The following is a 15,701-nucleotide window of genomic DNA, read 5'->3' on the forward strand; positions in this document are numbered from 1 at the left end:
AGGATCTCTCCTGCTTCCATGGTGGAGAAAGAATTCCAAAACAAATTTATGTGCCCATATAGGGCTATCAAAGTTTCTAAGAAGAGCATGGCATACTGCAAAGAAGTCACATTGCAGCTGGGAACATAAGCAGCACCCAAATTGTCCAGGGTCATTTAAAAGTCAGAGTAAGGGCTATGAACTAAAATCATCTTTAAGGAGAAGGGAATGAAGTAAAGACTGTAATTTAAAAAAAAATTCATCCACAAGAGGCCAACATCATATTGAATAGTTAAGTTTATGGTTTCCACCACCAAAATAAAAACAGTCTGAAGCCATAATTAGGTCATCCATTAGAAGACTAGAATTACAACTTTTTATGTGGAATCTTGAGCATCAACTATTAAACCCTCTACAATATTTTGCTATTATTTCAATTCAGAGGCAAAAGATTCCTACAACTTTAAGGCTGAACAATTCTAATTAGATTCAAACATCTATTCAGAGGGAACTAAATTGTAATTATGAAGTAAAATGGATGTATTTATGCCCCAATAAGGTTTTATTAATCAATGGGTAGTTTTATTAATCAATGAGTAGCTGAGAGAAAGACTATGAGAATTTTTCCAGGCTAATATTACTTCTCAAACTAGAAACCTACCACATATGGAGTCCAGTTTTATCTCCAATACAATGAAATAGCTATTCTCAGCTACAGTCACTGTAATTTTTAAAGTAAATCCTGTTTTAATACTATCCATTTAAAGTATCTTACTGGCATCTTTGTGTTTAAAAAGTCAGAATTAATGTTAAATCATGTAAACTCTGAACACAAATCAGATTTTATGTTTGCCATCCTAGGGTTAACTTCTGTATTAATTGCTGCATTTTTCTCAACATTAATTTTTTCATGAATTAGTTGGCATTTAAGTTTAATTTTTAAAAACACTGAGTATGCCTCGAAGACTTATCCTGCTCAAATAAATATAAGAAAGAGAAAACATACCCCTTTTTCACTCGGGCAAAATCAAATGCCATCTGTCTGTAAGAGAAAGCCTTTTCATTCAAATATCTACTATAGCGCCTTATGAAGGTAGACATATCATAACCTGAGGGGAGGGGCAGAGGAAATAAATCTAATTAATAAAACACTTTCAGCTGTGTTTTGCTTGTAATCAACATTCAACTCTTTAAATGTAAGCAATGCTAGAATGAGGCCAATGAGTATATTATATAAACCTCATTTAAGACTCCACTTAAGGAAAAATACATTTGGTATGAGATATTAAAATTCAATTTAGTTATGCTACAATCCTAGTCTCATTTCGCATATTATTTTTCAAAGTTTCAAATAACAGCCTATTTTCAGGCTTAGTACCAGCAACAATAATAGTAATTATCCATTAATTGGGCAATCACTTGGTATACTTGCCTTATACATAACAGGCAATCAGAAAGTATGAATAAGTTAATAATTACAATTCAAATTCTATTAATTTACAAAGAATATTCACTTAAGTTGGGAAAGTATTTTCCATCTCATCACCTCTTGCACCTTCATAAATAAACAATTAAGTTTAGCATATCCAGTTACTGTTAAACATTGAAAAAAAACAAAAATAAAATTAAAATATAATTTTCTCCATTAGTTAAAGATTTTAGAACTACTATAAAGTTAGCCCTATATCTACTTTTAATTGTCTATTTATTTATTTTGGAAATATCCAATGAAGCAGTCAGCTAAGAATTTTGGATTAATATCACCACTATAATTATTTTTTAATTCTGCATCAGACACATTAGCAATAAAACGTTAGTCTCACCATGAGATCCACTTTTGTCCAAAAAATTGCTGAGATTGAACAGTGTGTTTCTAGAAGCCAAATACTGAATAAATCTCTAAAAAATTAAAATTAAAATTAAACATCATCATTCTCAAATCATACCATAAAGTTTATTATACAAATAGGAACTATAACAACTCTCACTGTCATCTCTTTTACTCAGTTTATAAAAGTATTATAGTCTGCTGACTTTCTCTGAGAGGGAAAAACATCACAAAATTTTAAATTTTATGAATTTAAATGTTATGGCCTTTCATTTTTGCACATAACACAAACAATGGAATCTAATAGGGTTAGCAGATATTCTAACAAAATAACTATTATTTTATTAATATTTTTCAAAATTAAACATTTTCATGAAAGCAATTTTTCCCTTAAAGGTATGAAGAAATTACCACATATGATTAAAATATTTTATTCTCCTTTTCTTAACATTTTGGTCTAACTACTACATTGACAGTCTATATACATTTTAGGTAGCCACAATATTAAATATTCTAGTACTCTAAGAAAATGTCTATCTTAATATTTAAGTCCTAAAAACATGGCTAAAAGAAAAATTAAAATTTCACTCTAGATGGCGCTGATGAGGATTTCCTATTCGTTTTCTGTTAGATGAAACTCAAAGAGCCTAAATCATAACCACACTCTTTCACAAAACTCTCCCTTTTCCACCCAACACAATAAAGTTAGGTTTACTTGAATTACCTCATTTCCATGCACCATGAGATGATGTGTTGTGACTAAAGCTTTAAATACAACCACCCAGCTACTGTTTGTTGCCCGCTCAAAGAGCGTGTCAGCCATCTGAGGAATATTAACATTGGTCTCATTGGTCGCCTGGATCAGATCTGTGAAGACAGAAAATATCTATTAATGATATTTATCCTAACATGTAGAAACTCATTTCAAAATCTAAACATGCACACCTGCCTACTAAAATATAAATCTGAAACTGCCTTAATAATAAATAGCAAAATTAAAAAAAGCTATAATGCTTTAACTTATTTTTGCAATGCCAGGATGGCCCATGTTTATAATTTCACGGCTCCTAGGCCAGCCTTTCTCACTGTTTTTATTTTCACTAGAGTGAGATGGGGAGAGAGAGAAGGAGAAACTATCCTTGCATCCTTGGTGAGTCTATGTGGTTCTATAGACTAATATTTTTACATATTTATTTAATGTATTTTCCTCTTGAGTTTTATTTTTTTCTATTGAACTACCTTATGTACTCTCTTGCCTATTTTATCTATTATCTGTTTAAATGTCATTTTTACAATTAAAAGCTCCAGTGAAACTGACCTCCATGTTAATAATTTTTTCAATATTTTACTTATGATTTAATGAGAGATGTACAGTTAGAGAAAGACAGACAAGAACACTGCTCAGCTCTGATTTAAGGTGGTGCTAGGGAGTGAACCTGGGATCTCAGAGCCTCAGGAAGGAAAGTTCTATGCATAACCATTATGCATAGAACTTTCATGTTAATCTTCTGGGTTTTGTTTGTTTGTTTGCTTGTTTGTCTGTTTTCCAGAGCACTTCTCAGCTCTGTTTTATAGTGGTGCAGGAGACTGAACCTGGGACATTGGAGCTCCAGGGATGAGAGTCTCCTTTGCCAAGTAAATCTTTGTTTTCACTTGGAGCACAATTACTCAAGCATGTAGGGACACTCATTCTATGTATCACTTGAAAGCAACAATATATGTGAAAATTTTCAGGGACACTACAGCTTAACAGTATACTTGGACTTTAACAGAGACTAAGAAATGCACCTTGTCACACTTATAGCATAATAAAAGAATCATATTAAACCCATCTAAGCCTTTGTAGAACATCATGCATTCATTAAACTTCTACGATTATAAGAGACTGAAATTTCTTTTATACATTCACTGGTCACATCTTTAGAATAACAGGATGATTTCAGGTGTACCTGAGGAATAAATTAATGTAGTGGCTAGGAGGAACTGGTCAGCATTCATAAGAGTGGTGAGTCCTGCCAAACTATCAGCTGAGGTCACCAAAGGTCATGTACTGAGGAACAGAAGCTAAGCCAAAACTAGGTCACTGTGGTTTTCAGTACTCTTACCAACACAGGATGCCTTCCTAGGACAACAGTACTACAAGACTACTATTATAGGCACCACTCACCCAGCAGAGCAGAACATGTGCAGAGATAAGCCCACCTTTTTGTTTACTTACTCAACACTCATACTCAGTTACCATTAGCTAAGCACTTTTCTTTTTTTTTCCCCAAGTTGCCACCAGGGTTATCACTGACATTTAATGCCTGCATGATGACTCCACAGCTTTTTGTGGCCATCCCCCCATACTCCCTTTTTCCCCTTTTTTTGATATCAGAGAGAGGGAACAGATAGATAGATAGATAGATAAATAGATAGATAGATAGATAGATAGATAGATAGATAGATAGATAGGCAGACTGGCATATAGACATATAAGGAGAGACATGTGCAGACCTGCTTTACTGCTTGTGAAGCCTCCCCTTGAAGGTAGGGATCAAGGGCTTGAAACCGTGTTCTTGCACATGCTAACACGTGCAACCAACTGGTTATGTCCCTGTTTGGCCCTGATATCTTCATTCTACAATATGCAGGCTTAAAAATGATGCTCTACCACTGAAATAACTCTTAACTTTAAGGCTCAAGGGAATAAAATTGCAGTTCTTAATTATAAACAAACCACACCAGGCTTATGTCTTTATATGTATTTTAAATTCCATTCTTTGTTCCATACTCCTTAGTATCCTACCCTCCCTTCAATATTTTCCTTTACTGGAATTCTACTCATCATTCAGAAAATCATTTCTGATCCACTTAACATGATGGATCATGTGATTCTCTCTCTACTCTAAAATCTGAGGCACTTTGTTTCATCCGAGTGTTCAGATTATATGGGTTATCTGTCATAAATTTCTACTACATCAGAATTCTTTGAAGATTGAAACAGTCACACCAATATCTGTTTCCTGTGTAGCCCTAGGCAAAACACTATACACAATAAACATTTTTGAGCAGAATGTACAAAAAATGTATACTTTTGTAAAATATATAAACAGTTCTTTTAAAAAATCTCTACTACAGTATAACAGAACTTTCTGAGACTGTCATGGGACTGCTTTCGACTTTGAAATTTTGTCAATCATAAATCCTATTTGTTTATTGAACTAGGAAAAGGGAATAGAGAAAAGCACTGTGGTCAGAGAAATATATGTTCATAAAATAGAAACCCCGGTGAGAGATGAGTAAATAGTAGCAACATAGCAGAAAAGAAAGAGTCCTGGTCTAGAGCTCAGATTTGTATAGTTCTTATCAAATAACTCAGTATCTATTTGATTTAGAAACTCATCTTTACAAGTAAGGGAATAATTACTACCTTTCAAAGCTATTATAAAGACAACAAACAAGGTGTCCAGAGAGATGTTTGTAAAAGCTGGCATACATAGAGCACATTCTGAGACTACATTGAGTGTATTGGGAAAGTCTCCATGGGGGATGACTCACGTAGGGCCCTAAGCAGTTATGACATGAGACAGGAGTAAGGACATTTTTCAGTTCTTCTTCTTCTAGCGTTTGTCCTTCTTCCATAGCCAGTCAACAGAATCAGGTTGAGCCTGATGTAAAGTTTCGAGACCTCCTTTGAATCTGGAGAGGTGGCAGTCGTTGACTATTTGGGTTATAGTCTGTCTGTAGCCGCAGGGGCAGTTCGGGTCCTCTCTGGCTCCCCAGCGATGGAACATAGCGGCACACCGGCCATGGCCATTTCGATAGCGATTGAGGAGGGCCCAATCATAACGTGCTAGGTCAAAGCCTTGACTCTTGAAGGGGTCTGTGATGAGGCGTTTGTTCTTTACCTCAGCTGACTGCCAACTCTGTTTCCAAGAGTCTGGAGCAGAGAAGTTCAGTGTAGGCGTAGGAGACCAGATTGGATGACGAGACGTCAAGCGTTGGACAGGGTGGGCGAAGATATCTGTGTATATTGGCAGGTCCGGTCGAGCATAGACATGGGAAATGAACTTAGATGATGCCGCCTCCCGACGAATATCTGGCGGGGCGATGTTGCTAAGAACTGGCAGCCATGGAACCGGGGTGGAACGGATGGTTCCAGAAATGATCCTCATGGAGGAATATAATTTGGAATCGACCAGGTGGACATGGGGGCTACGGAACCATACTGGGGCACAGTATTCTGCAGTGGAATAGCATAATGCCAGAGATGATGATCGTAGTGTGGAAGCGCTCGCGCCCCATGAGGAGCTGGCCAGACCTACAATCATGTTATTCCTCGCGCCCACCTTTGCTGCAGTTTTTATGAGATGTTCGTGAAATGACAGGGTGTGATCGAGAGTAACGCCAAGATAGACTAGCTGGGCTTCATGCCGGATTCTTGTATTGTCAAGCTGCACATTAAGCTCACGCGAGGCCGAGGCATGGTGTAGATGGAAAACAGATGATACCGTTTTTGCAGTGCTAGGGATTAGTCGCCATTTTTTACAGTAATCAGATATCAGAGACATGTCTTTTGTGAGTGTTTCCTCGAGGATGTCAAACTTGGATGCCTGAGTTGCACAGAAGATGTCATCGGTGTAGATGAACTTCCTTGAAGAAGTTTCTGGAAGGTCATTGATGTAAATATTAAATAGCGTAGGAGCCAGAACAGAGCCCTGGGGGAGGCCACTTGAGACAAGTCTCCATCTGCTAGACTTGTCATCCAGGTGCACCCGGAATCTTCTGTTTTGGAGAAGAAACGATATAGTGTTGGCCACCCATGGAGGCAGGCATCTTGAGATCTTGACTAGGAGACCACGGTGCCAGACCGTGTCATAGGCTGCTGTGAAATCAACAAAGACAGCACCCGTCTTTAAATTCTTCTGGAATCCATTTTCAATGTAAGTTGAGAGGGCCAGGACTTGTTCGCAGGTAGATCTTCCTGGGCGGAAACCAGCTTGGGCGGGTGATAGGAATTTCTCTGTAAGATGAGAAATACGTGACAGAAGCAGCCTCTCAAGGAGTTTGTAACACACGGAGAAGAGAGAAATTGGTCTATAGCTGGCGGCCAGTGTTGGGTCTTTCTTTGGTTTCAAAACTGCTATGTGCAAGTGTTGGAGTCTTAAGAAGTGGTGAGTCCTTGCAGAACTGTGATGGATTGGGGCTAGATGTTATGTTGGTGGGTGGTAGGGTGCAACTTAAGCTCCAGAATTTGGGAATGGTCAATGAGGAATTTCACAAATGACACGAAGAGTTCATGTGTCATTGTTTGGAACAAAAGGAGCCCCTGAAAATCTTCTAGAAGAAAAATGTCAGGAAAATTTTGTTTTCATATTTCAATTTCATTGTTAAGCAACTGCAATCTGCAAAGTAAACAATAGCATATGGAATAAAGAACCGCTGTTTAGCAAGATAACATGAAAAGAGTTAGAAATTCCAGTTGAGGGGCATTTCCTTTAGAATTTGCACCTTACCCTGCATGAGGCCTGACTTCAAACCCTTATACCACCCGCAAACATCATAAATGGCAATGGAGAAGTTCCATAGATACAGGAGCAGTACAATACTGTTTATCCTCTCTTTTTAAATTTATCTCTCAATTGAAAAAAATGAAAGAGAAAAAAGGTCAGAGAGGTTACTCAGCTCTATCACACTTGCATGAAGCTCTGAATTCATTTCTTGGCATCACATTAAAGAACAGTGCCCTAGTGGGATAATATTGAAGATCTAGAAATTGGTCCCCACATCTATGTGTTGGTATGCTTCTGGTTCTGCTTCTGCGATCTCTTCTGTTACATTGCTTGACGTTGTGGTCTATTTACATGATCTTTCTGTTACATTGGTTTGGTCTCACTTTCCCCACCTCCAGGAGATTTGGTTTAGCCCTTACTAGTTTCGCCCTTCTTCCTTCTCCCTGCCCCCTACCCTAGGAACTTCCTGGGTTCCTGCCACTGCCGCTGGAGGAAAAAGATGCATGACAGAACTTGTAGTGATTAGATTAGATTAGTTTTTTGAACCGTTTGCTCTTGAATAAAGAAATACTGCTTCTCTGCTAAGCCGTGTGTCCCTGGTCTCTGTTTCCCGCCCACGAAGCTAGCCTGGCATACTGGCACCCTGAACTTTGAACAACATCTATGGCCAATTAATTTTTGACAAGGAAGCCCAAACCACTAAATGGTGAAAGAAGAGTCTCAAATAAACAGAATTGGGAAAATTGTATTAAAACTTGCAGGTAGATGAAATTGAACCATCACATGACACAGAAGTCAACTCTAAGTGGATCAAGGACATGGACATTAGTCCAGAAACTATCAAATACATAGAAGAAAACATTGGCAGGACACATCAAAATCTATGCTTCAAAAAATCCTTCAAGGATTCAGATCCAATAGCAAAGAAAACAAAAGCAAAATATACCAATGGGACTACATCAAACTGAAAACCTTCTGCATAGCAAAAGGTACTGCTACCCAAACATAAAGACCCCCTACAGTGTGGGAGAAGACAAAGGACTAATAACCAAATACATAAAGAGCTCAGTAATCTTAGCACCAAAAACAAACAAACAAACAACAATAAAAACCCTAATCAACCCCATTAGAAAATGGAGCAAAGACATGGACAGGAATTTCACTGAAGAAGAGATCCAGAGGGCCAACAGAAGGTGCTCAAAGTCACCGATCATCAGAGAAATGCAAAAAAAGACAATGAGATGCCACTTTACACTCGTGAGAATGTTATACACCTGAAGGGACAGAAGCAACAAATGTTGGGGAGGATGTAGGGGAAAAGGGACATCTGCGCCACTTCTGGTAGAAGTATAAAATGGCCCAACCAGCAGTGCAGAAGTGTCTCTTTTCCCCCCACATCGTCTCCAGCATTCACTGTGGAAAACAGTTTGGAGAGTTCTCAGAACACTAGAAATGGATCTACACTTTGACCTAGCAATTTTTCTCCTGGGGATTTACCTAACAAAACAAAGACAGATATCAGAAGAGAACTGTGTATATCTATGTTTGTAGCAGTACAATTTGTAATCCCCAGTACCTGGAAGCAACCCAGATGTCCAATGTCAAATGAGTGGCTAAACAAAACAAAACAAAACAAAACAAAAACGATGGTGTATATACACAACAGAACACTACTCAGCTATTAAAAATGATGAATCTGGAACCTGGTGGCTGAAAAGAGAGTTAACATACAAAGCCAAACAAATTGTTGACCAATCATGAACCTAAAGGCTCACATAGTGCAAATGAAGAGTTGGGGGTACTCCATTTTGTAGATAGTTAGTAGGCATATTTTAGTTATTTTCCAAAGGGCCTGTGGACATACTAGTTTGTTTGTTTTTTTCCCTTTTTTTTCCCCCGAGCCTGAAATCTGATATACAGGTGGATCCAAGTTATTGTCTGGGGAGATGATGTCATGGCTGGAAAAAGGACCAGAAAGCTAGATCAGGGAAGAGAGTAACTCCCAAATATGGGAAAGGAGTATAAATATTGTTGACTGTAAGCCCCATTGATTTGATGTGGTCTGGGACCCATATTCAGCTTAGGAGCCTATGTAACCTCTGCACCCCTATAGATCTGAGCTCACATTCCTCAGAATTCAGTTGAACTTAGGAAGTCAGAGCTTATCTTTTATAGAGGTAGAAGATGACATTTGTAACAGACTACTGAAACAGAAGATATTGGTGTTCTGGGAAATCCACAAAGAATCTCAAAGCCAGTTTTCTAAGCTGGCAGCAACTACTGGAAGGATGGCCTTTGCTTATTCATGCCAGGGAGATTTAAAAGATATATGCAGCTTGGATTTCTATTCTCTGTTATTGCCACTTGATGGCCAACTACCTAGGTCTAGTCATCAAGCATGCCAGGTAAATTAACTCACGTCCTATTTCCATGATCTTTGGTTTTCTATTTGTTGGCATTCAGAACCCTATACTAGATGTAAGCTTCAGGGGTTACATTCATATGATTCAAACAGTATTTTAGATGTCACTAAAGAAAAAAAATTGTCATGCTAGTAAATTATCTGTACCCCAACACAGATGAACCTTGTGTTTCTTTTTTTATTTTTTTGAATTTTTACCAGGGCACTGCACAACTCTGGCTTACGATAGTGCAGAGGATTGAACCTGGGCATTTGGAGCCTCAGGCAGGAGAGACTCTGCGTAAACATTATGCTATCTCTCCCACTTGCATATCATTTAAATTAGCTACCCTATGTCCTGCATTCTCTAAGCATCCCTTTCTACTCTGTCCTCATAAGAGTCATTGCATCATAAGTAAACTTCACATTCAACACCACCTTCTAGAGTGTCTCAATCCATAAAGAAAAGCATGTTTCATAGTTAGGACCAAGAAGGCAAAACAAGCATCCGTTTTTCTATTCTGATTAGGCTCCCTACCCACATATGAAAAACTTACGTTTCCTAAAAATAAATAGTGCCCAAAATGACAACTTCTGTTTCAGACAAATATTCAGGAGTTCCTCACTTGCTGTCTCCAATGCCTAATTTCTAAGATGTCACCCCAAGTCTTACCTATTTTTCACTTCCAGGCTGGTACAAACCTGAATGTTACTAATTTCTTCCTGATCCTCTCCAAAGCAAGAACCCTACGCAACATCTTCAAGTATTAGTCCACTTCCATGACCCAAAGTCTCAGAGATTTTTTTTTCTAAGTTACAAAGATAACTGAAGTCAAAGAAAGAACTAAACCCCCCCTCATGTAAATTAATAAAATATAAATACTTAAGAAGAATTTATCATATTACAGTTCCTTTTCTTTCCACTCATACTTCTACCATGATCTAATGTCTAGAAACTTAGGCACATCAGTAACCACCACAGTAGTAGATATATCAACTATAGTAAGGTTTTAAATTTTCAAAGTTTCTACTTTCTCTTACCCTTTTCTAGATTTCTGATCTTCTCAACTCCACTCAAATGGTATAAGAATGTGGCACTATCACAAGTCTACTCAGGAACTTTGATGATCTAGCCCTTTTAAAAAACTCTGTTTTTTTAAAAGCAAATGCAAAGGTAGCACACAGGACTTAGAGGTGAAAAGTCACAGGATTGATCTACTCCCCAGCAACTGGCAGGACTAACAGCCAGAGTTGAGAAGGGCTTTGGTAAACAAACAAACAAACAAAAACCAAATTCTCCATGTTTAAGTGAGGAGAGCATGTTCTGCAGACAAGCAAATTCACAAATGTCAGATATTTTGTCTATCAAATTTGCTCCATGAGATTTCCCCCAAACTTCCTCCTTCTCAGTTCTGTCCATCTTCTTATGAACTCACATCTAAAATATGTTTTCATGAATTTCTTAGCATTTAATCTAGAAGTTAGTCTTAGTCTTGGCATTACTGGCATTTTGGGTCAGATCATTCTTGGTTATGAGATGTTCGTGAAATGACAGAGTGCGATCGAGAGTAACGCCAAGATAGACTACCTGGGGGCTTCATGCCGGATTCTCGTATTGCCAAGCTGCACATTAAGCTCATGCGAGGCCGAGGCATGGTGTAGATGGAAAACAGATGATACCGTTTTTGCAGTGCTAGGAATTAGTCGCCATTTTTTACAGTAATCAGATATCAGAGACATGTCTTTCGTGAGTGTTTCCTCGAGGATGTTGAACTTGGATGCCTGAGTTGCACAGCAGATGTCATCGGCGTAGATGAACTTCCCTGAAGAAGTTTCTGGGAGGTCACTGATGTAAATATTAAATAGCGTAGGAGCCAGAACAGAGCCCTGGGGGAGGCCACTTGAGACAAGTCTCCATCTGCTAGACTTGTCACCCAGATGTACCCGGAATCTTCTGTTTTGGAGAAGAAACGATATAGTGTTGGCCACCCATGGAGGCAGGCATCTTGAGATCTTGACCAGCAGACCACAGTGCCAGACCGTGTCATAGGCTGCTGTGAGATCAACAAAGACAGGACCTGTCTTTAAATTCTTCTGGAATCCATTTTCAATGTAAGTTGACAGGGCCAGGGCTTGTTCGCAGGTAGATCTTCCTGGGCGGAAACCAGCTTGGGCGGGTGATAGGAATTTCTCTGTAAGATGAGAAATACGTGACAGAAGCAGCCTCTCAAGGAGTTTGTAACACACGGAGAGGAGAGAAATTGGTCTATAGCTGGCGGCCAGTGTTGGGTCTTTCTTTGGTTTCAAAACCGCTATAATCTTCGCAGGACGCCAAACTTTGGGCATAGACTCAGATTCCAAGATGTGGGACAGGAATGAAGCGAGCCACTTCTTTGCCGCGGGGCCCAGGTTAAGAATGAGTTCTGGGGTGATGTTATCATAGCCAGCAGCTGTTCCCGGTTTAATCCTCTTCAAAGCGTCTTCCAGTTCAGACAGTGTAAAGGGAGAGTTTTGGAGATGGACAAGATAACCGGAAGTGGGATGACCACTCATGGGAAATTTCTCTTTTCCAGACTGGGTCGATCTTGGCACGTCCAACTTGAGTTAGGTGACTGGCCACTGAGTTTGGAGATACGGGAGGATGGGAGACAGGAGGGGGTTGGCTACCGGCACCCAGTCTGTGAAGAAGCTTCCAGGCCTTCCTACTTGAGTGGGTGAAGTTCAGACTTTCCATGAGTTGTTGCCAGCGGGCTTGGCGTGCTGCATCCAGGGAGGTAATGAGATGGTCAGCCACATCTGGGTCGCCCGACTCATCATACTGCTTTAGTAGTTGCTCGCATTCAGCATCAAGACAAGGCGTATAGTTAGCACGTCTCCCACGAGGAATGGCTTGGGAAGCTGCTTTGAAGATGGCTTGGCATCTGCAGCAAAGGTGGGCGCGAGGAATAACATCATTGCAAGACTGGCCAACTCCTCATGGGGCGCGAGCACTTCCACACTACGATCATCATCTCTGGCATTATGCTATTCCACTGCAAAATACTGTGTGCCCCAGTATGGTTCTGTAGCCCCCATGTCCACTTGGTCGATTCCAAATTATATTCCTCCATGAGGATCATTTCTGGAACCATCCGTTCCACCCCGGTTCCATGGCTGCCAGTTCTTAGCAACATTGCCCCGCCAGATATTCGTCGGGAGGCGGCATCATCTAAGTTCATTTCCCATGTCTATGCTCGACCGGACCTGCCAATATACGCGGATATCTTCGCCCACCCTGTTCAACGCTTGACGTCTTGTCACCCAATCTGGTCCCCTACGCCTACACTGAACTTCTCTGTTCCAGTCTCTTGGAAACAGAGCTGGCAGTCAGCTGAGGTAAAGAACAAACACCTCATCACAGACCCCTGCAAGTGTCAACCCGGCTTTGACCTAGCACATTATGATTGGGCCCTCCTCAATCGCTATCGAACAGGCCATGGCTGGTGCGCTGCTATGTTCCATCGCTGGGGAGCCAGAGACGACCCGAACTGCCCCTGAGGCTCCAGACAGACCCACATAGTCAACGACTGCCACCTCTCCAGATTCAAAGGAGGTCTCGAAACTTTACATCAGGCTCAACCTGATGCTGTTGACTGGCTACGGAAGAAGGGCAAACGCTAGAAGAAGAAGAATTCTTGGTTATGAGGGTGTATGGGTTGTTATATGCACACCTGAGTTTGTTTGCAAAATACCTGGTTTCTTTTTTAAAAAAAAATTATTATCTTTATTGGATAGAGACAGCTAGAAATCAAGAGGGAAGAAAATGATAGAGGGGGAAAGTCAGCATCCACTGATCGTAACCTAATTAACGCAACAAATGCCACCCCAGCATGCTTCACTTCATACTGTGTCCAAAGACTTCAGGTGTGGAACGACAACCCTTCAGCTTCATCACTTGGGTGAGATCTTTCCTTTCATAGTATTCTCTAATTCCATCCCAGGTGGTTCACTTCCTAACAAAGTCCCAAAACCTAGATACAGACCAGGTTCCAGGAGATAGAGGATATGTTCACAGGTATCCATAAACCAGGGCAAATATATACCTGAAAGCAGTAGTACACTAGTGAGTAACCCCCAACACTAATCTCCACTATTCTAATCTTTGGGTCCATGATTCTTCAACAATTTGTTTGGCTTTGTAACTCTCTTTTCAGCCACCAGGTTCCAGATGCCACCAGGATGCTGGCCAGGCTTCCCTGGATTGAAGACCCCACCAATGTGTCCTGGAGCTCAGCTTCCCCAGAGATCCACCCTACTAGGGAAAGAGAGAGGCAGACTGGGAGTATGGACTGACCAGTCAATGCCCATGTTCAGCAGGGAAGCAATTAGAGAAGCCAGACCTTGCACCTTCTGCAACCTACAATGACCCTGGGTCCATGCTCCCAGAGGGATAGAGAATGGGAAAGCTATTGGGGAGGGGATGGGATATGGATATTGGGTGGTGGGAATTGGGTGGAGTTGTAACCCCCCATCCTATGATTTTGTTAATGTCTCCTTTCTTAAATAAATTAAAAAAAAAAAGAAAGATACCTGTAGCCCTGATTCACCACTTGTGAAGCTTTCCTCTTGCAGGTGGAGGCTGGGGGCTCGAACCTGGGTCCTTGCACACTGTAACATGTGCACTCAACTGACGCTGAGGAATTATTCTGATGCAGTCTCCTCCCCCAGGTTTTACCACACCCTGCGAAATCCTAGCAGTGCCCCCTTCAACCAATCCTGGCCCCACACGTCATCCCTGATTGTTACCCCCTCACCCCCCCCTCGCTCTCTCTGGGCTCTCAGCTCCACCTCTCTCTCTCTCTCTCTCTCTCTCTCTCTCTCTCTCTCTCTCTCCTCCTTCGGCTCTCTCTCAGATCTCTCTCGCCTCTCTCGCCCTGTGGTCAGGTAGTGGGGACGGCCATTGTCAGCTAACTCCACGTGGCCTGAGCCACCCTCCCCCATCCTATAATAAAGATTTGTCTACCCCACTTGCTCTGGACTTCTCTCTCTTCTCCGTGGTGCAGCCCGACACCTGACCACCACAACAACAACACTCAACCAGGTGCACCACCACCTGGCCCCAAAATACCTAGTTTCTATACACAATATATCAATAACCTCTTTCCCCCTGCCAGAATGATCAGAAACATCTCCAGGTTATTGTCAAATTTCCCTTTTGAGACAAAACTGTCTCTTGCAGAGAACTCATTGTGGAGAGCAATTTGAAGATTTAAGAGCTGAAATTGAGCCAGAGTAGAAACCCAGGTCAACTGTACTAGCTCATAGTCAATATTTTCTCATTTCAATCATGGGCAAATGAGCTGCATGAATAACAGTCTATTAAAATTGACTATACATGTATTTAGAATATTCTGTTGTAGCCAAATAGAGCATACAGAGGTAGATTAGAGGGTTATATTTCAGTAATCAATCAACCCTGGACAAAATAACTTGTTCCAAAGATGGTCAGTGATGGTCTATCACTTCCCACAGAGGTGTTCTGAAATGTGGAATGGTAGAAAGATATACAAATTTAAATTCAAAGCACTATGGATTATAGAACTCCTGTTATCATGTAATGGAGGTGTGAACAGAAAATACATGGTGATTTCCCTTCAACTTACAGGGTAACAAAAACTCCTTTGAATCCTGATTTTGGGCTTTTAGACCTCCCTCACTTGGTGATATGAAAGTCCACCATTTTCTCCCCTCAGCCTTGGTGAAAGATTCTGAATCACAATGGCCATTCAGACAGTACTTAATTTATAAGCTTCCTTGAACTTTGCCACAAAACAGTTCTTCCCATGGTATTCTGTATACCCCATGAGTGCTCACCTCACAATATCATGCAATTTTATGTATTCATTTTATGAATACATAAAAAATATTTTTGATATGTATTCATTTCATCAGGAAAAATATATCAAGCAGAACAGTGCTCTGACATATGGGGTTCCAGGGATCAATCCTGGGGCATCAT

General features: G+C 40.4%; 1 protein-coding gene across 8 annotated transcripts in view; it reads right to left on the bottom strand.

The window, feature by feature from the left end:
- SNAP91 (synaptosome associated protein 91) overlaps positions 1–15,701 on the bottom strand; it is a 151,523-nt gene that overhangs the window by 93,979 nt on the left and 41,843 nt on the right. For all 8 annotated transcript variants that reach the window (XM_060205448.1, XM_060205445.1, XM_060205451.1 and 5 more), the window contains exons 3-5: positions 2,532–2,674; positions 1,803–1,878; positions 986–1,088 (exon numbers count right to left, since the gene is read on the bottom strand). In XM_060205448.1, coding sequence (XP_060061431.1) covers positions 986–1,088; positions 1,803–1,878; positions 2,532–2,674 — 322 coding nt within the window. The remainder of the gene's footprint in view (positions 1–985; positions 1,089–1,802; positions 1,879–2,531; positions 2,675–15,701) is intronic.

This window comes from Erinaceus europaeus, chromosome 13 (genome assembly GCF_950295315.1).
Source record: "Erinaceus europaeus chromosome 13, mEriEur2.1, whole genome shotgun sequence".
Lineage (NCBI taxonomy): Eukaryota > Metazoa > Chordata > Mammalia > Eulipotyphla > Erinaceidae > Erinaceus > Erinaceus europaeus.